This window comes from Heterodontus francisci, chromosome 2 (assembly GCF_036365525.1).
Source record: "Heterodontus francisci isolate sHetFra1 chromosome 2, sHetFra1.hap1, whole genome shotgun sequence".
Taxonomy (NCBI): Eukaryota; Metazoa; Chordata; class Chondrichthyes; order Heterodontiformes; family Heterodontidae; genus Heterodontus; species Heterodontus francisci.
Genome location: NC_090372.1, coordinates 79,380,622 through 79,402,055, shown reverse-complemented (window position 1 = coordinate 79,402,055; position 21,434 = coordinate 79,380,622). Strand labels below are relative to the sequence as shown.

General features: G+C 40.7%; 1 protein-coding gene across 8 annotated transcripts in view; it reads left to right on the top strand.

Annotated features, from left to right (window-relative positions):
* Nucleotides 1-18,474, top strand: part of LOC137384908 (RNA-binding motif, single-stranded-interacting protein 3) — a 1,676,909-nt gene extending 1,658,435 nt beyond the window's left edge. For 5 of the 8 annotated variants that reach the window (XM_068059619.1, XM_068059634.1, XM_068059609.1 and 2 more), the window contains 3 exons: nucleotides 5,811-5,891; nucleotides 11,022-11,149; nucleotides 12,211-18,474. In XM_068059619.1, coding sequence (XP_067915720.1) covers nucleotides 5,811-5,891; nucleotides 11,022-11,149; nucleotides 12,211-12,217 — 216 coding nt within the window. In that variant the 3' untranslated portion in view covers nucleotides 12,218-18,474. Of the gene's footprint in view, nucleotides 1-5,810; nucleotides 5,892-11,021; nucleotides 11,154-12,210 lie in introns of those variants that run through there. The other 3 variants (XM_068059642.1, XM_068059626.1, XM_068059663.1) reach the window with 1 other exon arrangement.
* Nucleotides 18,475-21,434: the final 2,960 nt, after the last annotated feature.

The following is a 21,434-nucleotide window of genomic DNA, read 5'->3' as shown; positions in this document are numbered from 1 at the left end:
CCAGATTCTACTGCACTCCCCTGCGGCACTTCGACTAGGTAAGGCATCACCCTCACGGTTTCTCTGCCCCCTTGAGGACTTTCTTTGTCTCTGCATGTTGTTAGCAACTCTGGTGGTGTGCTTCTAGTGTCTGTATTTACACAGGTGGATGTGGGGTCTAACTTTTCAAATATTTCGGGGTTGGCTGACCAGACAGTAGGGGTTTCAATTTGGGATTCCTCCCGGACTTCCTTTAACTTGTCCTCTTAGTCCCTTTTTCCCCTTTCCTTTCTAGCCTTTTGCCAGCCTTGTGCCTTCCTCTCCCCTTTTGTTCTCAGCAGGGGTCCCTTACAGTTCACCAGCCCTCTGCTGGAGGATCCTCCAAGCACCGATACAGGACTTGGGGTGCAGTTTTCACTGTAGGTTGGGGTTTCCTCTCAACCCGGCACATGTGGCAACTCCAACAGTACTCCACCACATCTTTGTGAAGTTTTGGCCAGTCAAACTGCTGTCTTATGCAGGCCTTGTTTCTCATATACCGACATGTACAGCCGTTGTAGTCTCTTGGGCCATTCTTAATCTTTCTCTCCGGTACCTCTGCGGCACCACTAACTGGTGAACTACTGTCCACTCTTTGCTCTCAGGTCTGAGAAGAACTCAATTTCCTCATCAGTACCTCATTCTTTAAATAGTAGCAGTCAGGGACTTCCTCCCAATTTCAGACTGGGCAGCCTGTGCTAACTCTCTCAATACTGGGTCAGCTTGCTGAGCCTCAGCTAGGGAAGATTCATTTAACTCATTCCCTAGGTCTTCGAACTTTCCAAAGAAAGTTTCGGACAGACAGACGTCATGGCCATCTGCCTGCAGTGCCCATTCAGTCTCCTATGGCGGAGCTGGTGTGATCATGGCCTCATTCACTACACATTCAGGGAAACTGCAGGGAACTCTGTCCTGCCACTACCCTGTTTTTCTGACCTCCTGCAGTCTCTCTTTCACTACTGAGGAAGCTACCACCTTCATCCCCGCCAGATCATTACCTAGGAGCAGGTCAACCCCGTCCACAGGCAAACTAGGGACAGTTCTTACGGGCACCGGTCCCAAAACTAGGTCGCACTCCAAGTGCACCCGGTGTGCAGGTACAGGCATACGCTGCCCTCCATTCACCACCATTCTGATGTTCGCTGCGCTCTCTGGCAGAAGGTGAGGCCTTTTCCCAGTAAAAGGGATCTAGTGGCCCCATGGGCTTGCTTGCCCCACTCAAGGGATATGGGATTACTCTCCCTTCAGATACTAAGCCTTGATAACTTCAGGAATCCTATTAAATTTTCCTGCACTTGCAGCCGTAAGCTTCCTGGGTCTCACTCTTACTGCAGTTAAAGCTACAGCTTGTTCTGCTGTACTTCCATCAGGGTCCCTTCTTCACTGAGCGGGTGTGCCCTGATTAACCCTACAGATTTTCCCTTTAGTTTCCAGCAGTCAGCTCTTGGTTGCCCTGCTTTATTGCAATGGAAGCACACAAGTCTCAGGGTCTCACTCCTACTTACAGCACCTTCCTTTTTGGCTGGAGGAGGGCCCCCTGTGTCTCCTGTTTCTCGTTCCCTCCCAGGACTGCTTGAGCTTCTTTCACCTTCCCACTCGTTGTCCTTTTCGGATTTGTGGGGACAATGAGGATAGGTTTTCCCCAGGGAAACCGACTTATAAATGAGAGCAAACTCATTGACTAGAAGTGCTGCCTGCCGGGCTCTATGAACATTCTGTTACTCTACATGTGTCTTTATGGAGAGTGGGAGAAAGTTTTTAAATTTTTCTAGCAAAATTACCTCGCTGAGATTTTCATAGCTGACCTGCACCTTAAGAGCCCTCAGCCACTGGTCAAAAGCCAGATGCTTATTTCTATCAAACTCCAGGTAAGTTTGATCAGCTTGCTTCTTGAGGGTTCTTAAATTTTGGTGATAGGCTTCCGGTATGAACTCGTATGCCCCGAGGATAGCATTTTTTTGTCAGTTCATAATTGGATGAACTCTCCTCTGGCAACATGGAATAAGCCTCAGCTGGCCACTTTAGCTGCCTTGTCAGTTCTTCAATAGGCACAAAAAGGCTTCCACAGCTCACTCATTGAATTTTGGGATCAGTTGGGAAAGTTTTAACAATTCTGTACCCAGCCCTGAATTACGCACCTTCATATTGGCCATGCTTTCACTGGGGTTATTCTGTCACCCCCTAGTTAACTCAAGCTGCCTCAGCTCTCTCTCTTCGCATTCCTTCTGGAAGGCTCTCTCTTTCTCTTTCTCCTCTCTCTTTCTTCACATTCCTTCTGGAAGGTTTTCTTTCCCCTTTCTCCTCTCTCTTTCTTTCTGCTGTCTCTCTCTTTCTCTTTCCCTGTCTTCTAATTCAAATTTCCTGTCTTCCAATTGTAGCTTTGCTAGCAATACCCTGTCTAGGTCTACTGCTCACCCTGTTGCTGCTTCTTCAAATTCAAGGGAAAACTGGTTGGCCACTAGCCTCAGGAGTTCAGACTTTCCAGCCTTGGCACAGACATTGATCCCCGCACTGCTCAGCCATTTTTCTCAACTCTTCCATAGATGGTGCTTTTAACTTATCCCAAATGACTTCACCCTGGCTTGGGGAGCTACTGGCGTCAGTCACAGACATGTTAGTATTGTAGCACACACAGCCACAAGAAAACCTGTAGTGAAAACGTTTGTCTTTTTGATTGGGATCAATTTAGCTTCTCACTTCCAATTTCTCATTTGTCAGTGGGTCAAATCCAGGATGCTAGCCCCCAAATTTCTGTTACAAGCAGGTGAGAAAGGAGTCTAGGGGATCCCTCTCAGCCTTTGCTGGTTTAACCATAACAGGATTTAATTTTAAAAACATCGTGTTTTAGCTTCCCCCTCAGTGAATCCTTGTTCACTGCTTTCCAATTGTAAGGCAAAGAAATCAATCAGACAGGTTTTCTTAGATTTAAACAAGCAAGGTGGAAGTTTATTAACCTTAAACTTGAATCAGGTTAACAACTACGAATACGTGACGCGACCACACTAGCATGCATACACAATAAACACACACGTAGATAGAAACTGAAAAAGTAGAACGAATAAAGGGGAAAAGTTTGAGGCAATAGCTGGGTGTATTTACAGCCCTTTGAGTTCAATGTGGAGTCTTTGGTTGCTAGTATGTCTTGCTGTTCGTTGGGGCCCAGTGCACGCTTTAACTTGTTTTGCTGTAGGAGTCTTTTCTCTCTCAAGGTTTAAGCGACTTCAGTGGGTCCGGAGGCCTGTGAGAAAGCGAGAGAGAGCCAGCCAGGAGAGAGGCTCACTTGTTCCAGGTTCAGTTGCAATCTGCAGTCTGTCTTCAAATTGGCCTGTGTGTAATTCAAAAAACCTGGGGCAGCACATTAGTCAGGTGACCAGCTGGTTTAACCACTCCTGCGTTTGTGGATTCTCATTTTAGCAGACACTAGAATACGGGCTTTCTTACACCACAGTGTCTGGTGATCCAAATCCATTTGGGTTAATTGGACCATGGAGTAGTTGCTTTGCCTCTCCAAGCACTATCTCTTAGTATGCAAATATCCTCCAGCCAAATGTCTGGTGATTTCTTTAAACAAGTAATTTCTTCACTCCTGCAACAGTTTAAACATTCATGTTCATATGACAAAATTAATATGCCTCCTTCTTGGCAGGTGGGAGTCTTCATGACACTTATGAAAGGGAATTGGGTAAATAATTGAATGGTTGACATGTTGCAGGGCTACGAAGAAAGGACAAGGGAGTGGGACTAATTAGGTAGCTCTTTCAAAGAACTGGCACAGACACAGTAGGCTGAATAGTCGCCTTCTGTGCTGCATGATTTAATTAAATTGTGATTTAATGAGTGCTAATTATTGCAAGTTTGGTTGGCATAGCAGATTACAGGTGACAGCATAAGATGATGCACCTTTAAAATGGTATATTTATATGTCAGATTAACAGCCTAATCAGCCAGTCAGCAATGATATTACAATGACGCGGAAGCAATTCAACTAATCTGGAAGATTGTTCAGATCCTTCCGAACACAGGCTTAAAATCGCTGATATTGCAGGTTTCATTTTAGCTGCTCTTTACAAATATAAAATGTATACAATGGATGTGATGGCAGATTGAGTGCCAAAGTAGAGTAATTATATCCAATTTATGCTTATTAAAATATTGTAAAATCGTTAATTGTATTCCTCAGATATGTATTATTGTGTTGTTATTTAATTTAATATATACATAAGATCCTTGTTAGGATTATCATCTTAGTTTGTTATATTTAAGACTTTTATAGTCATAACATATCTACAAATGGCTGGATATCTTGTATGTATACTTGCTTTCACTGTTTACACAGACAGGAAACTGCTTTCATTACCTAACAACTAACCAATGAGAGTCCCTGCTCACAAATGACAAACTGTCACATTAAAAAATAAAATAAAATCCCACTGACCGGAGCAGTGTGCAACCCCACAGTGGACACAAAAGCACATCATGTGCCATTGATCCTTAGTCCAAAATTTACATCTCAGTCAATTATCTGTAACTATATTTTGGGAAGGTTATATTGCTCCATGTTCTGCATATTTCCCTATTTAAAGACACTGTTTTTAAAAGCTTACAAAGGGAATGATTGGATCGGGGATAAATTCATTAACCTTTCCAGTGCCATAGACAAGTTTACTTATTTGAGGAGCAGTTAACGTCAAAAGGCCACAGACCTGAAACGTTAACTCTGCTTCTCTCTCCACAGGTGCTGTCAGACCTGCTGAGTATTTCCAGCACTTTGTGTTTTTATTTCAGATTTCCAGCATCCGCAGTATTTTGCTTTTATTTACTTGTTTGAGTGCTGTCTATTTTACGGGGTGCTACCAAGTATACTCATTCCATTGCTGTTTCTTGGTGTATTGCTTTGATACATTAAAATGTGTCAAAGAATGATCCCTGTGCATCTTTAGTAAATGTATTCCAACCTTCAAAATCAGTGGTGAAAGGCAAGAGAATGATGAAAGGGTGTCGGGGAAGATAGCTTCGACACACTATGTATAGCAAAGCCTAAAAAAATATGCTATGGTTTCACTGCACAGAGCAAACAGGAAATCTTTGCCCAAGGTACTCGCAAGCTTAAACCTTAATTTTTAGAGGAAAGTTATAGTAAATTAAGTAGGTAAAGGTAAAACCAAAGTTGCAAAAATAAAATAGTTACAGATAAAGGGAAAGAAAACAAAAGTGGAAAGCATGTGATGGCAAGCAGAATTTAGTTCTTTTTATTTTTATTTAAAGTTGTGTTTTAAGTGCCTATTTTAGTGTTATAAGTTTAATGTTACAGTGGCAAAGTGATATTACAGTAGCTTGATTGAACAGTGTTTCAGATCAGAAAATTAACAATGCTAATTGGTCCAAGGAGATAGAAATTTCCTGGCAAATCAAGAGTTAAAGATTCAGCTGGTCTATGTGGTGACGTTTTGGAACAATAAGGCTCCAAAGAGATAACCTGTGTCATCTGTCAGGCGACATATGCAAACATGCGCAGCCATGTGACTGCAGTAGAGGGTCCAGAGACAGAATTCCTAGTTGATATTTAGAGATTTACCAAGGCCTTCAGGAAACTGTAGAAGTGTTTAGGTAAAATTTGCAGAACAAAATCTGCTATGTTCAAATTGTGCAGTTATCTTGCATTTTAATGTCCTATTTTCACATTAGTCTTTACTATTGACCTGTTACATTGTGCTGTGCTTTAAAAATGCACTTTATCATTCTTTGGTCCAAGCAGGAAAAGAACCTCAAGTAATCCTCTTGTGTTTTTACAGTACATGACTGCTGCAGCACCTATGCAAGGGACCTACATTCCCCAGTACACTCCTGTGCCTCCAGCAGCTGTCCCTGTTGAAGTAAGTATATAGACCCTGCTCTACTGGATGATGCATGCCTCAATTGTGCAGTTTTATTTCTTACAAAATGCTTTAGATTCATAACTGTTATTAATCCTATTACAATCCTAAAAATAGGTGCCAAATCTAACCCAGACTGATGGGATGAAAGTTTTGTCTGTCTGTTGTCTGGCAGGATGCCACGTGAAATGAGTTTGAGTAGTCTTAACGTAGTTCTCAATGGATGTGGGCTGGTTAATTGCAAATCTCACTTGGAAAGATCAAGGGATTGTTGGTGTGTGAAATGGAAATTGTTACATGGGTGCAGTAGGGAGTACTCTTCTCAATTTGAGAATCAGGCACATTGTCGGGGTAGGATAGAGAAGACTTTGCTCTCTTTCCAATTGTATGTGTGATGGTCAAGTGAGGAGGGATCGAAGGGCTTCCCTCTTTTCCCTCTCCTTGTTTGATCACAACAGGTTTAATTCTTTCTTAAAGTGCATATACTGGCCAATTCAGTAGGTGTTTGATTACTTACTTGCTGCGATCATAACAAGAACCAATTGGACAGGTTTTCTTGAGTTTAGCAAAGAAAGAGGTTAACTTTATTGTACCTAAACTGAACTAATAAACATAATAAACAACGTGCCAACTTTCACACACACACACGCACGCATGCGCACACACAAACACACACACGCAAACACACACACGCACACACAGCTGAACTCAAGATGTGGTGAGAGTGACTGCCCTTGATATCAAGGCAGTATTTGACTGAGTATGGCATCAAGGAGCCCTAGCAAAACTAGAGTCAATGGGAATCAGGGGAAAGCTCTCCGCTGGTTGGAGTCGTACCTAGCGCAAAAGAAGATGCTTGTGGTTGTTGGAGGTAAATCATCTCAGCTCCAGGATGTCACTGCAGGAGTTCCTCAGGGTACTGTCCGAGGCCCAACCATCTTCAACTCTTCATCAATGACCTTCCTTCAATCATAAGGTCAAAAGTGGGGATGTTAGCTGATGATTGCACAATGTTCAGCATCATTTGCGACTCCTCAGATACTGAAGCAGTCCGTCTAGAAATGCAGCAAGACCTGGACAATATCCAGGCTTGGGCTGATAAGTGGCAAGTAACATTCATGCCACACAAGTGCCAGGCAATGACCATCTCCAACAAGAGAGAATCTAATGATATCCCCTTGACATTCAATGGCATTACCATCACTGAATCCCCCACTATCAACATCCTGGGGTTACCATTAACCAGAAACGGAACTGGAGTAGCCATATAAATGCCATGGCTATAAGAGCAGGTCAGAGGCTCGGAATCCCGTGGCAAGTAACTCGCCTGCTGACTCCCCAAAGCCTGTCCACCATCTACAAGGCACAAGTCAGGAGGACTGTGATGGAATACTCTCCATTTGCCTGGATGGGTGTAGGTCCCACAATACTCCAGAAGCTCGACACCATCCAAGACAAAGCAGCCTGCTTGATTGGCACCCCATCTACCAACATTCACTCCCTCCACCACCGATGCACAGTGGCAGCAGTGTGTACCATCTACAAGATGCACTGCAGCAACGCACCAAGGCTCCTTCAACAGTACCTTCCAAACCCACAACCTCTGTCACCTAGAAGGAGAAGGGCAGCAGATGCATGGGAACACCACCACCTGCAAGTTTCCCCTCCAAGCCACACACCATCCTGATTTGAAACTATATCGCCGTTCCTTCACTGTTGCTGGGTCAGAATCTTGGAACTCCCTTCCTAACAGCACTGTAGGTGTACCTACTCAACATGGACTGCAGCAGTTCAAGAAGGCAGCATACCACCATCTTCTCAAGGGCAATTGGGGATGGGCAATAAATGCTGGCCTAGCCAGCGAAGCCCACATCCCAGGAACGAATAAAAAAAAAACACTCGAGATTTACACACACACAAATAGGTAACAGAGTGGGGAACATTAGACTGGTTGAGTTAGAGACCATAAAAAAGGGTATACAGTCTGTGGGGTTTGATGACTTGTCTGCTTTCTAGCTGAATTTGGTGGTCCTGAGGCTTTTAGTTTGAAGAAGTAGATGACTGGTTCTGTGGGTCTCTTGGAGACAGCGATGCAGATGATTTCCTGCAACGGGATTTCTGATTGTAGCCGGAGTATGCAGAGGTGGTCAGTCAAGAAGCAGGATTTGAATGCTTTCAAGCTGGAATGGAGAGAGAGAAAGAGACCCCCACTTGGGTCTTGTTGTGGAAAATTTAACCACTCTCGAGTCCATGGAATTCAAGCAAGTAAAGATTTTATTTGAGCATATGCTAGGGAGAAGATCTCAGTTACCCCAAGAGGCTTCTGAATGAGACAAAGTTTGCAGCATGCATTTATAGTCATTGATCTCACTACCCCTGGATTGTTCAGGCCCAGCAGATGTTTCCTGGTATCTCAGCCTCCAACCTTGAGTCTGTTAATTTCTAAGGTACATTGATGTCTGTCTGGCCTCCAGTTCCCCTTATCTCTTTCCTTTCTGTGGCAAGGTTTAGCATGTTTACACAGGCAACAGCTGACCTGAACATTCCCAGAGCAGTGGTCATCCAAAGGGTCACTCACAACTATAGCATTTATTCTAAGATTATTAATGCATTGTAATGCTAACTCTATTGATGTTGATCCTCTAATGTTGACTCTTTGGTCCCACTTCAGTCTGCATGTGTCAGAGTCCAGTTGCTTCTCCTCTGTCTGCTGCAGAAAGACACAAGCTTAAAACCACAAATGAGGTGGGGCTTGTCACATGACAGTCACTCAGTCATTCAAACATAGCAGTTAGTTGTATTTCTGTCTTGTTAAAAATAACAGGTAGTTCCTTTAAACTTCCTGGGTCTTGGTTCTTGCTGGGGCATGAGCAGCCATTTCATCTCCCTCCTCACAAGCATTGCAGTGTCGGATACAGTGTTGCAAATTAGGTGACCATCCTAAGCTGCCAGCAAAGTCAGCCTTGTAACTTTTCTTTTTTAAATGTCTTTTAAAAAATATATAAATTCAGATCTCCAGTCAGTGGATTAAAGAAAATTATCATTCAACAAAGCACATTGGTGTATCATGTGTGTGATTACTGCTGACACTGTTCACCTTAAAATTGAAAGTCCACAATCCCCAGCACAGTTATCCCCAACTGTGATAAACATCAAAATACAGCATAGCAGTTTGTTTCCCATTTTTAAGTAACTTTTCTTCACCTTATTTAAGTTAATTTTGATTTGTGCACTATACCCTGGGCCAACTGGGTGAGCTTCTCTCTCTCTCTCTCTTTTTCTCCTCTTCTCTCGCTCCATCCCAGCTCTCTATCTCTATCTTTATTTAGCTGAGAGAAAGGCTACAAGAGTAACCAAATCATTTCTGTCTGATTTTCTCTCTGTCAGTATGAACAGCTTTACCCAGCTCCTCCTTTGATCATCAAAAATGAAGAATGCCATGTAAAATACTACCCTACAACATGTGATAAACCTGTGTACTATATTACTGTCTATCACAAGTATATTTTTAATGAAATTACTTGTTTGTAATTTCTTAACTTTTTAAAATATTTTCATAATTGACAGGTTATAGAAGGTCACTCTGAGAATGAACAGACTCTGTTGGGTATGAGGGTTTTCTAAGGTGATTAAACTGAGTCAGGACTGATTTCAAGATGTAGGCTTTCGCTCTCCTTCTCCAAATCAAACTGTTTTTTGACCATGAATTTCCCCTTCACCCCCAGTGTCCATACCAACTAATGCAGTGGTCTTTGATGCGATGATTTGTCTAACCAGGCATCCCACTTCCAATACTCTTGCATAATTCTGGCCTCATCTAACCAAAGCACAACCGTGTGCTTTGTTTTTTCAACCCTGATTAATATAATTTATATCTCTGTTTGAACAGCAACAGTCCTAGAAATGGAAAAGTGGTTTGCAGCAATCATTTCGAGATGTGTTTTAACAGATTCACATTCCTTATTCTTTCCTGCAAAATGCGAGCCTTAAATTCTGACAGTACTACTTGTAATTTTTTTCCACTTCACACAGGCCAACCTTATTGTCTTTCTTAGTAAGATTCCTGGCTTAAAATGTCAGTTTGTAGTCAACTTTGTTCTGTGGTCCTGTTCTTCCTAGAAGTTGGCAGAGAATGCCTTAACTCATTTCATTTAGGACTCTTACAACCAACAGAGTGGAGAAACTTCATCTTATTAGCCTGGGGTGTATTTCAGCCCAGCTTGCAGAGGTAAAAGGACATTGTACTAAGCCGGTGTGCTATCCATTTTTGTTTGGAACAGTCATACTGTTAAAATAGTTTTTCATTGTGTTTTTTAAGCTTGTGTTAAAATAGAGTACAGATATATTGAAACCTTCTCTATTCAAATACCACTGCTAAATATGGTGTCCATTGCTATCCCGATCGAGAAAAATGTGATGATGATTAGTTGAAAGTAACCCTGAATAACATATCAATGGAACTTTACTAAGGATATGATACTTAATTTCAGTCATACTTCCAAATAGAAAATTGATCCATTAGAAAGGGTACAAAGGACAGTAATCAATATAATTCATGGAGTTCTATCATTTTGTAACCAAGATGATGGAAACAAAATTATATTCTTCCAGAAAATGAGGAGTGAGAGACGATACAATTCTGAATTTTAAAATAACAGAAAAAGGAACAGAAAAAGCTGAAGCTGATAAATAGCTGATGAACACATCAGTTAGCTCATCCAATAAGATTAGAATTTTTTTTTAAAGAAATCTGTCATGTTTCATTTGCAGGAGGGTGCAAGAATTAGGAGCTTGAATCAAGGGAAAATTGATCAAAGATAAGCTAATAGTTTAAGAGTTAGGAACTAAATACAATAAATGATGGATAATGCCTACAACAGAGAACAACTGGACAGACTGGTGGTAATTTTGACTTTGGAAATGGAAAAAAAAATTCAGGAGAGATGTAAAATGGGCTGCTGATTCGCTAGCGCCCATTTTACAGTATCACACAAAGTCTAAATGAAAGAATGCTGTTTCCCAAATTGCAAATACAGATGTTCTTGCATTGTAACAGACTGTGGTGGACTCTATCACCATAATGGAGGTGAGTAAAGGTCTCATAAGATTTTGCTTCCTTCCTAACTTCAGGGTGTTGTTGCTGATACCTCCCCACAGACGGTCGCGCCTTCATCACAGGAAGCCAGTGGCCAACAACAACAGATACCAGTGGAAACAACCAATGAACATGCACCTACCTATTCTTACCAACAAGCTAAGTAAGTGATCTTTTTACGGATGCATGGATAGTGAAAGCAAGAAAGGACAATGAGTATACAAAGGGTTAAGAACTGAATGAATATTTGGAGATGCGATCTTGTTCAGTCAGTAATTGTGAATGAACCCTGATGCACCATTTCCTGAGTAATCTACAGTGACACAATCGCTCCACAGTTGTCACAATAAGCTGAATAGTTATCAGCAGATAATTATTGCAAAGTATCGGCAGTACATTTTATACTCTGCCCAATGAAAAGATCGCCCCCAAAGTGTCTGAGTTGGTTGACATTCAAGCATCAGCAATGAACTTGAATTGGTACAATTTGTGTGCATGACTTTAGGTTTGTGCTGGTTCTTACTCAGGAAGCCACTTCTGTTCTCTATCATAGCTATGCTCCTCATGTCTTTATTGTTCCCTTCATAAACAAGAAGTACAATCAAAAGGAAGGATCCTGATTTTGACTTTTCCTGTCCTGAAATCAGGAGCTTAAGCACTATACTTCCCTCGCAATTATTCTGATAAGTGAAGCAATTACTTCTCTGAAGATCAGCTTTGAAGGCTATGCCAATGGCTCAGTGGGTGAATGTGCCATGTGGTGTATTAAACCAAAAATATAAGCGAGGTTACAGTTTCAGTTGCTGGTTTGTGTAGAATTAGTTGAGCCATTATAGGTAGTAGTGGGAGCACTACAGTCAAACTCGGTGACCCTAGGTTAGGGTAGGGAGAAGGAACTGGCCTGGACTCATGCCCACTGACCCTTTCTGTAATTTTTGAATCTGGACACTGGTTGAATGCAGAATGCCCCTGCATTCAGATCACTACAACTGGCTCCTATCGAACTTTTCCCCAGCATCAGTAACTGTTCAGGAAAGGAGGGGAACATTAAGCAGAAAAGTTATCAACTTTTTTCATAATTGTGCATGTCTTATTTTGTAATCTTACCCCAAAATGATTTTGTCTGCGTTGGGATTAATGCAGGGTTTAGTTAATAGGATTCTATTCATTCCTGTATCCATGTGTGGTATCTGACATTCTTTATTTTAATTTTTTTTTCCACAGACAGTAAACAGGACTGAAAACAGGAATCATGAGCTGAAAATTGCCTTGAACCAGGAAACTTCAGTGAATTTGAGGTGGCTTCCAGTTTGCACAGGCGTCGAATGAATGCTTTTTATTTCCTACCTTACCTGACAAAAAAAGTGTTTTTATGTGCTGTGCAAATGGTTCAGTGATGTAGTCTGACAGTTTAATTTTGCTATAAAAGCTTATTTTTAAAAGAGAAAGAAAATCCCATAAAAGGGAATTGTTTTGACTTTTCATTCAGATGAATAGGTAAAATATAACTGATTTGTATGTTCAGATAGGCTTAGAACTGTAAGACTGACAAGTTTGGAAGAGGAAGGAAGCTGCAGTGTTTTAGGAAAGTTTAATGGTCTTCCTCTGATATTAAGCTACTCTTTTTTTCATGTCTTTTATTAATTTGTAGGTTTTTCAGAAACGTTTAGCTAAGATTTATCTTGACTTAATTGCCTTAATTTTGAAGACGTCAGGCTCTCAAAGCCAGCTGTCAACATTGCGTTAGAAATTCTAGATTGAAATTATGTGCTTGGACCAAGTGGTTGGTGCAAGAATTTGATAAAAGCTTAACTTTATAGGGAGGTAAAATGCTAATAAGCTGTACAGGTTAAAACAAAAAAAAAACAAAAAAAAAATGTTGCTTGTCTTCTTTTGCAGAAGAACATGGTTTTATTGATAAAGAATAAGGGCAACTGACAAAATCTAAAAAAATTGCTGAGACTTTTAATGAATTTTGTCTTAATGCAGTGGAAACTGACAATTTGCAGAAGGCTGAAGCGTTTTGCGATTTGAAAAAAGTGACTGCGTTGTACAAAATGCAGTTTATCGCTTAAGGCAGATTGTTTCATTTACAAAGCGTAATTGCTAGCAGCAGAATTAGTGCTTTATATTTGCAATCTTTTTTATTAGCTTAAAATGTTTTTAGTCTGCTTTGCTTGTCACCTTGCAGATGCAAGCTAAAGAGTAAAAGGTGCGAACTAGATAGGAGCTTATGGTTAAAAAGAAATCAAAGCAAAAGCAATAGATTGAAGAAATTGTGGACAATTTCTGTAGTCTTTAATTTTCATAGTTGTGGATCAAATGCAGCCTAAGGATGGCCTATTTTATACCAAAGATGAAGTGACACCCTAAAGCAGTCAAGAAGCTAGAGATTTTTTCTGTTGTTTTTTAAATCTTTATTTGACCTACATGGCCGGACCAGTTCTTACTTTACTTTCTTTAAACTTTTCTTCCACTGGTTACTCTCTATAACTCATACACAGTAAGAATGTTTATCTAAAAATATTGGTGGTGCACTGGTATTGGGGGGAAAATCCATGTACATCGAAAGAAGGATTAATTCTGTAAAATATTGATTTTTCTGTCCTGACTTTGGCCTTAACACGTGTTTGTAAATGTGCATTATGTGTTACCTTTGCAAAGTGTATTACTTTTTCGGTCTTCCTTCATACTTTATGCATCTGGATAGCCCATTTATCTACCTCAGTCTATGCCATCTCCGAGTGTGCTGAGCAGCTGTTATCCAGCATTTTGCAAAGCTTCAATTTTTTTCCCCCATTTTTTTTACATGGCCAGCGTTTCTTGTGTGCATATTGCCTCAACGGGACATTGATGAGATGTCCAGGTACACATCAAGTCATTAGCAGCTTAGAAATAGCTGCTACATGCCCAGGCTTACAGATTTTGTTAATTAATCCTACACGTAATGGTAGCAGGTAGGACAGCCACTGCCCCAGTGACATGCCACTTTTATACTCAACTAAAATCAAAATCTGATACTAAAATGTTCAAATATGCTTTCTTTGTAAGTCAAAAGAATGACTTTGTGCTGGAGCTATATTGATAGTATGTGTACTATCAAATCAAGCAGATCATAGACTCCATTTTGGGGTCTGGACAAGAAATAACACCATTTTAGTGGTGGAAAAAATGTCTCTGTGCTTTCAATAATTGTCTGTGTTGTATCACAACACAAATATGCTGTGCAAAGTACAGATTTGTGCTTCCCATTCGAAAAGGTAAATATTGCTACTGCAACATGCCGCTGCTGTCATTTAATACTACAATCTTCATTCAGTTTATGGCTGTATTCCCAATGGGATTTGACGATAAAAAAGAAAGGGAACAATATTGGGTAAAGGCTGGTTCTGATTATTAACATTCTGAATGTGACAAATTATATAAAAATGATTCTTTCCCTTCTGATTTCAAGAAATGAAAGATATTGCTGACAATCAGGGATTACAAGGAGGGGGAGAAAATCAGGAGGGAAAGGATTGACGTGTTGGCGTATGTGATTAATGTACTTGAAATGGGGTTTAGGACATATCAGCCAATGAACATAACCAAAATAACAAGTCTGGTAGTGACCAACAAGCAGTTCACCTCTTTTCGAAAGATACAATTGATGTGCCAGCTCTCACCATGGGTCTGGAATACTGTTAATGGGACTGTATCTTTTTGTGTCAGCCTATCCAAGATGGATTTCAATCATATTTCTAATTCAATCTACATTTTAAACCACATTTCAGTCTCCTCAGAATGTCCGGAGAGTAATTTCTCAGAAAAATCACTTGAAAAAGTCTTATTTTTACAGCTTATTAAATAGTGTCCAGTTTATTTTTTTGTACACTTCAGGCACTGCTGTTTAAGTCTAAATCAATTAATATTTTTCAACATTCTTGTAAGATAGATAAAATATTTGGATAGTAAATATTATGTAGCTTTGTTTCAATAATTCCCAAATATTTAACCAACAGAAGTGAGATTATGGGGATGAAATTGGCCTTTGTTTTACCCATTTCTCAAGGCTAGCAAGCCCCAATTTTGCAGATAAAAACAAAAAATGCTGGAAATACTCAACAGGTCAGGCAGCATCTGTGTAGAGAGAAGCAGAGTTAACATTTCAGGTCAGTGATCTTTCATCAATTTTGCAGAGCTGTGTGAAACACTGTATTGACTTGGGTGATATTAAGGCTTCTCTCGCAACCACCTTAACCTGGCACTACGCAACTTGCATATACTAATAAGTTGCCAAATGCCTGTTTAAAGATCCTTCTCCAAAATTGGTCAGGTCAGCAGAGCATAAACCAGCATACTGTGCTCAGTCTTTACAGTTCCATCTGTGGCCTGGCCAGCGCTTCTTAAAAGAAACTGCTGGAGGCTACCAGTAGACTGAGCTTAGTGGCTCCGCAGCAATTTTGTGGGCTGCTGCCAGCCCACACTTGTGCCCTTCTAGTTCATCAATGCTCCCCCCAAACCAGGACCTACCTGAGAGCCACTACTGCTGTCTCAAAATGATCCAGAACAAACTAGTGACCTGCTTCAGTAGGCCTAACAGGCTCCCGCAGTTCACTGTAATTATTTAGAAGAGGCTTGAGGCCCAATGAGCCTTGGGCCTCCAGCTTCTGACTCATGCTGAGGACATGCTGAATATTTCAGGCCCAAATGCAGGCCTAAATGAATTTCTCCCCCATATCTTTGAAGAAGGTAATGTTTAATATCCCAAAGGTCTGTAATTTTGTTTTCATGGAAATCATGTAAGCATTGTGTAGAATTCTTGCAGATGTAGAAGTGGATATCATATTTTCACAATACAAATTGGATTCTTAATTCTCCCATTTTCCGATATACCAGCCGTAATGACTGAGCTTACTGGAACCACGCACTGCATCACTGAAATATACAGGACTAAATTACATACCTGTTCAGAATAGCATCTTTTACAATTCGTGAACTTCTAAACAAATGTGGTTTTGCAGATTAGAGAGAAGTTGTTGAACCTTTGGGAGTTGGTCCTTTTCTGTGATTATCCAATGGACTTTCTTACCATTATTAATCAAACTGACAAGGATGTAATTGTAGCCCAGTGAGATGGAATGAGTGCAATATACAACTTATCTCATTTTTAAAATTCCCTAACTGAGTTGTTCTGAGGACCACAATAATGTATCCTTTTCTTCTTTTCAAGGAAATGAGTTAGAATTCATCTCTATTGGACAGTGAGTCCTTGGCGATCTACTTTCCAATCATTTTAACCAAGGGTCCATAGTAGATGTTATTCCACTGAGTTTAATTGTCCCAAAGTGTACATTTCTGGGTTGAAGGGTCACCTTTTTGACATTGATGTTTAAAATACATAATTAATGCATCTCTTCTGTTTAACTGACAATACCTGTGAATCTAAGGTCCTTTCTTGAGGGGTCGTCCCAAGGGTGGCCTATTTAGACAGGTCTGTACTGTATATATTAATACAGTATTAGCAATTCCCTTTATTAAAAAAAAATGGCTTTTGGTGAACCAGAGTGGTACTTTAGTTTGAATTTCCAAATATGGATGTGTGATATATCATAGTGCTGCTAACCAATCATGAAATTTTATTTTAAAGTGTGTGCGTATATGTGTGTATGCGAGAGAGACACTATTGCCTTTCTGAGGCACTTCAAAGCACTTATCCCTGAATTTGTATCTAATTAGTATAGAGATATTTGTATTGTTATTGGTATCCTTGTTTTTCATCAATGTAAAGAGAATACAAATCACAAAGAGGAATGCTAATAAGAAACTGTATTGCTTTAAACAATTTGCACACAAGACATGCACATCAAATTAGCTTTAAATTTTTTTGTTTGCTCTGGCAGTTCCTATTCAGTGTTATCATGGGGTCATTTTCTGCTAACAAACCTCCAGTTGCAGTGTCAATGTTACATCCACAGAAAGCTATAAATAGCAAAATACTAACACTTCTGAAGGGAAACTCCCATCCAAGTTGCCTTTTAGTTAATAACCGAAGTGCCCAGTGATGGTTAGTTTTCAAACCACAGAGAACAATATTTGACTGATACAAATATGGCCTGGGGTTTGGGCTTGACTTATGGCTCAAAGAACCTTAAGCTAGACTTCTGTGATTCTGCCCAGGCTCAGGGTTTAGTCCTTTGAAACATTTCAAAATTGACTTGGCATGTTTGACAGAACTGAGTGACTCCCAAGAAGGCTCACGTTTCTTAAAGGATGTGGTAAATACCTGGAATGTGAAAAGTTCACTATTCCTGTTGTGGGTGTAATATCAACACTGAGTGTCATGCTGTGGCATCAGATTACTGGAGAAGGTCCCAGTTTGAAATCCTTCAGGAGGGTACATTGACATACCAGTTGATAACCTAGCTCATTATTATGTGCAGATATTGAGATTGCTCTGTGTATCAATTCAGATCTATGCTGCTTTGTTCAGACACAAAGGTTTTCATCATTTATAACCTCACAGGATAAATATTTTTCTGTCTTATTTCAAATTCTGTCAGACGCAGGTCAGTCCAAAACACATATTTAACCTTCCGAGTTTAATGGATTTTTAAAAGAAGTGATGGCATTTCTACGTAACGGTTTCAACAAAATCTGTTGCTTGCTTTAAATCTAAATTCAGAGTGGCATATCTTTGTTCCAAATGTAGCAAATGTATGGCATTATTTGGCTCAAGTGCAGATAATCTATGGATCGTTGTTGCTTGGTTATTCATTGTCAAATATTGTGGGAATTTCTCAATTATCTATCAATTGTAGAGAAACTAGTGCAATATGTATTCTTCAAAAAGAATCTTGGCAGTGATGAAACTACAAATCTTGTCCTAAATTGAATTATGAATAAATAAAAAATCGTTTGATATGCAAAATAACATGTCTGTCAGGGCTACTGGTAAAAAAAAAATAGAAAAAGTGCTTCCTGCAGAAGCAAGTTACAGCCATGTTCTTTGGAGCCACTATCTGGGTTAGCAATCATCCCACAGTCCATGGACATACAGCCAAACAAACAAAACAGAAAAATTGCTGGTAACCCAACGTCCAACTAGTGTGTCTTAATGTTGCTCCTTATCATGAAGGAAAAACTACAGAACTTGGAAGGTTAAATGCCATTTCCTTCTGTCTGATACTGATTTTTTTTTCAGTTGTTACGAACCTGCACAGGGAAACTCTGTAACCTGGTCCTCGACCAGGATTGTTTCACCGGTAATTAAATTATGAAACCTTTTTTTAATTTATGAAGACCTTATTTTGTACAGTTCTTTTCATTTAAAAAAAAAACATAGAGATGTCTATAAGATCAAGAAAGTTAATTTTTTTAATTTGTGTTTCAGTTGTGCCACAGACATGCTAGGCATCACTTTGTCTGGCATTTCTTTCATTATCTGTTTGCTCCTGGAAATTTATGTAGATCAGTGGATGTTAGGTTTAAAATTCTGTTTTCTTTGAAGAAGCTTTCAATAAAAAAGAAATCTTAAAAAAAAAATCCTGTTTGTGTGCATTTTTGTTGTTGTACTTTGGGATGTTGTATCTGGACCCTTGCAATGGTTAGTATTTAAGTTTGTCAATTCGCTCTCAGGATGCTAGCTGGCTGGATTCTGATCTGCCTCTGGTTCTAATTCATCAGTCTTCTGAGCTGCACTCTCAGGGTGAATTTAGTGGTCTGCTGTCTTAAGTTTCATTAAATCCTGAGATGAACTTTTCACTTTCTGTCCAGTCTGCTGTTAAGAAAACATTCTTCCATCTTTTTCTGGAACTTTAATTGTTAAAGTCCCTAGTTATTCTCGACCTAAAATCCTTATCAGCCTCAAGGATTGATTTCTGACTAAGTGCTATCCTTACTTGCTATTTCTTGTCAGAAATACAGTGCCACTTGGCTGTGTCCATCCATCAGAAACACAAACTCATCTCAAACTCTATGGCCCAATTCCTCTCCCACACAAAATCCTTGCCAAGCTCTACTGGTTCTCTCTGTGCTGAGCAAATAAATGGCAAGGAGCTTAAAAGAGAGGATAAAGAAACAAAGAGAAGCTTATGACAGAAAGTGAGGGCTCAGTACTGTAGAAAACCTGGAGTGGTATAAAAAGTGTAGGAGGGAAATTAAAAAGGAAATTAAGAAAGCAAAGAGAGGGCGTGAAAAAATATTGGCAAGTAAAATCGAGGAAACCCCAAAGATTTTTTATAAATACATAAAAAGCAAGAGATTAATTAAAGAGTAGGGCCCATTCGAGGTCATAAAGGTAACCTGTGTGTGGTGGTGGAGGATTGTGGTATGGGGGGAATTTTATGGGCCCTGCAAGAGCGGCTTTGGTAATGGGCAGGGTGACGTAATTAGGCAAGATTTGTTTTTTTTTTTGGATTTCTGACGGTGGGTTTTTGTACCGCAATTAGGTCAGCAGCATGTTTGCAGTGGTCTGGGGTTCCCCTGCACTGTGGCAGATCGCAGCTTTGCATACCATGAACACTCATTACCCTACACTTATTTCAAATTGAGTCCTACCTGCCAGATTAAGTTAGCGGTGAACGGTATTCCCATGCCGCCCAGTTCATGTTTGTTTAAAGGTGGCATACACCAGTCGACATTGTGTCGTTGTGTCTGAGGTCAGTGGTTTTATGTCTTGCACATATTGTCACAAGGAAGGCCAGCGTTGGAATGGATGTTTGGCTCAGGCTCGGCACCAGCAAGGGCAATTATTCTCCGGGGACAGCGGTGAAGGCATGGGGATGGTGTTGTGCATGGAGGGTCAGAGGAGGGTAGCCCGTGAGGATGCAGGGTGGGGTTATTAGGTGCAAGAAGGAGTGGGGGGGGTACTCTGGCAGAACAAGGTGAGGTTATCGGGTGCATGGAGAAGCAGGGGAGGGTAGTCGGGCAGGACAGGGTGGGGTCTCGGGTGGGTGAAGGAGAAGATAAGGGAGGAGGCATGGTGTGTAGTGGTGTTTATTGATGCTAATGCTGACTGTGGGCAGTTGCAGGGGGTGGTGGATTGATTTGTGCATGACAGTAAACAGATGGTCATGAGGGGCCTAAAGGGAGGGATGAGTGCTGTCTACATCGGGGTCCTGTGGAGCGAAAACAGGGTACCGCCTGGCAGACAGAACGGTCATTGTCAATGGGGCCAATTGGATTGTGTAAAGGGGAAGGTCGCGACTTTGGACTGGGTATTCTATGGCATCATAGGGAGAGGAATGGGACTCGGCAACAACATCAAGCTGAATTTTAGAAGGATTAAGGTGAGAGTTGGCAGTTGGATAGTTATGAGAGCAGGAGGAATGGCTTGAATAAATTGATGATGATCACAGGAGAAGAATCATGGAGGTTTGTGCTCACTTCCCAGGGAGCTGTCATGACTCATACAATTTGAAGAACTCACAGCTGCGATGATTTTTTCGACAAGCCAGCCGAAGTTGATAGCTGGATCCTGGGTAACAAGGGTTACCCCCTTTGTAGATGGTTGATGGCACCAGTGCGGCAGCCCCAAAGTGCAGCTGAAGAGCGATTAAATGCTGCTGATGCATCCACCAGAGCTATCATTGAACACGCCATTGGCATGCTGTAAATGTGCTTCCACTGTCTTGAACAGTCTGGAGGGGCTCCTCAGTATACACCACAGAGGGTCTCACAAATAATTATTGTCTGCTGTGCATTGCACAACCTTGCAATTAGACGCGGCTCCATTTTGCATGCAGAGTGTTACAAACAGGTGAAAAATGGGTCGAGGGGTCCCTCTCAGCTTTCACCTGGTCTTACCATAACAGGATTTTATTTTTAAACACACTGTGTTTTCAGCCCCCCCCTTGCTGAATCCTTGTTCACCGCTTTCCAATTATAAGGCAAAGAAACCAGCAAAAACAGGCTTTCTTAGGTTTAAAGAAGAAAAGTTGAAATTTATTAAACTTAAGCTCTAATTCGGTGAACGCCTACGGATACATGACGCGTCCACGCTAGCATGCAGACACGATACACACATGCAAATAGAGACAGAAAAGGGCAGAAGAAAAATAAAGTGGAAAAGTTTGAACAATATCTGAAGAGTTTTAGTTCTTCAAGCTCACTATGGAGTCCTTGATTGTGGTAGATCTTGCTTTTCGTTGGGGCCAGTATTCTTCTTAAACCATGTTCCCTGTAGGAGTCTTTTCACTCTTGGTGTTCATGTGTCTTCAGTCGATTCAGAGACTTGTGAGAAAGAGATGGGAGCAGACAGGAGAGATCTTCTCAGTCCAGGAGCAAACAGACCCTCTCCGTTCAAACTGTTGGTACAATTCAGAAAAAATCAGATTGCCAAGTAGGTTTGTCATGTGACTAACTTGTCTGACCACGTCTTGGATTGTATCACCTTAGCAGTCTCTGGAATGCTCCTCTTACACACAATACCAAGTGATGAAGGTCCGTTGTGGGTTGAATGTGTCAGG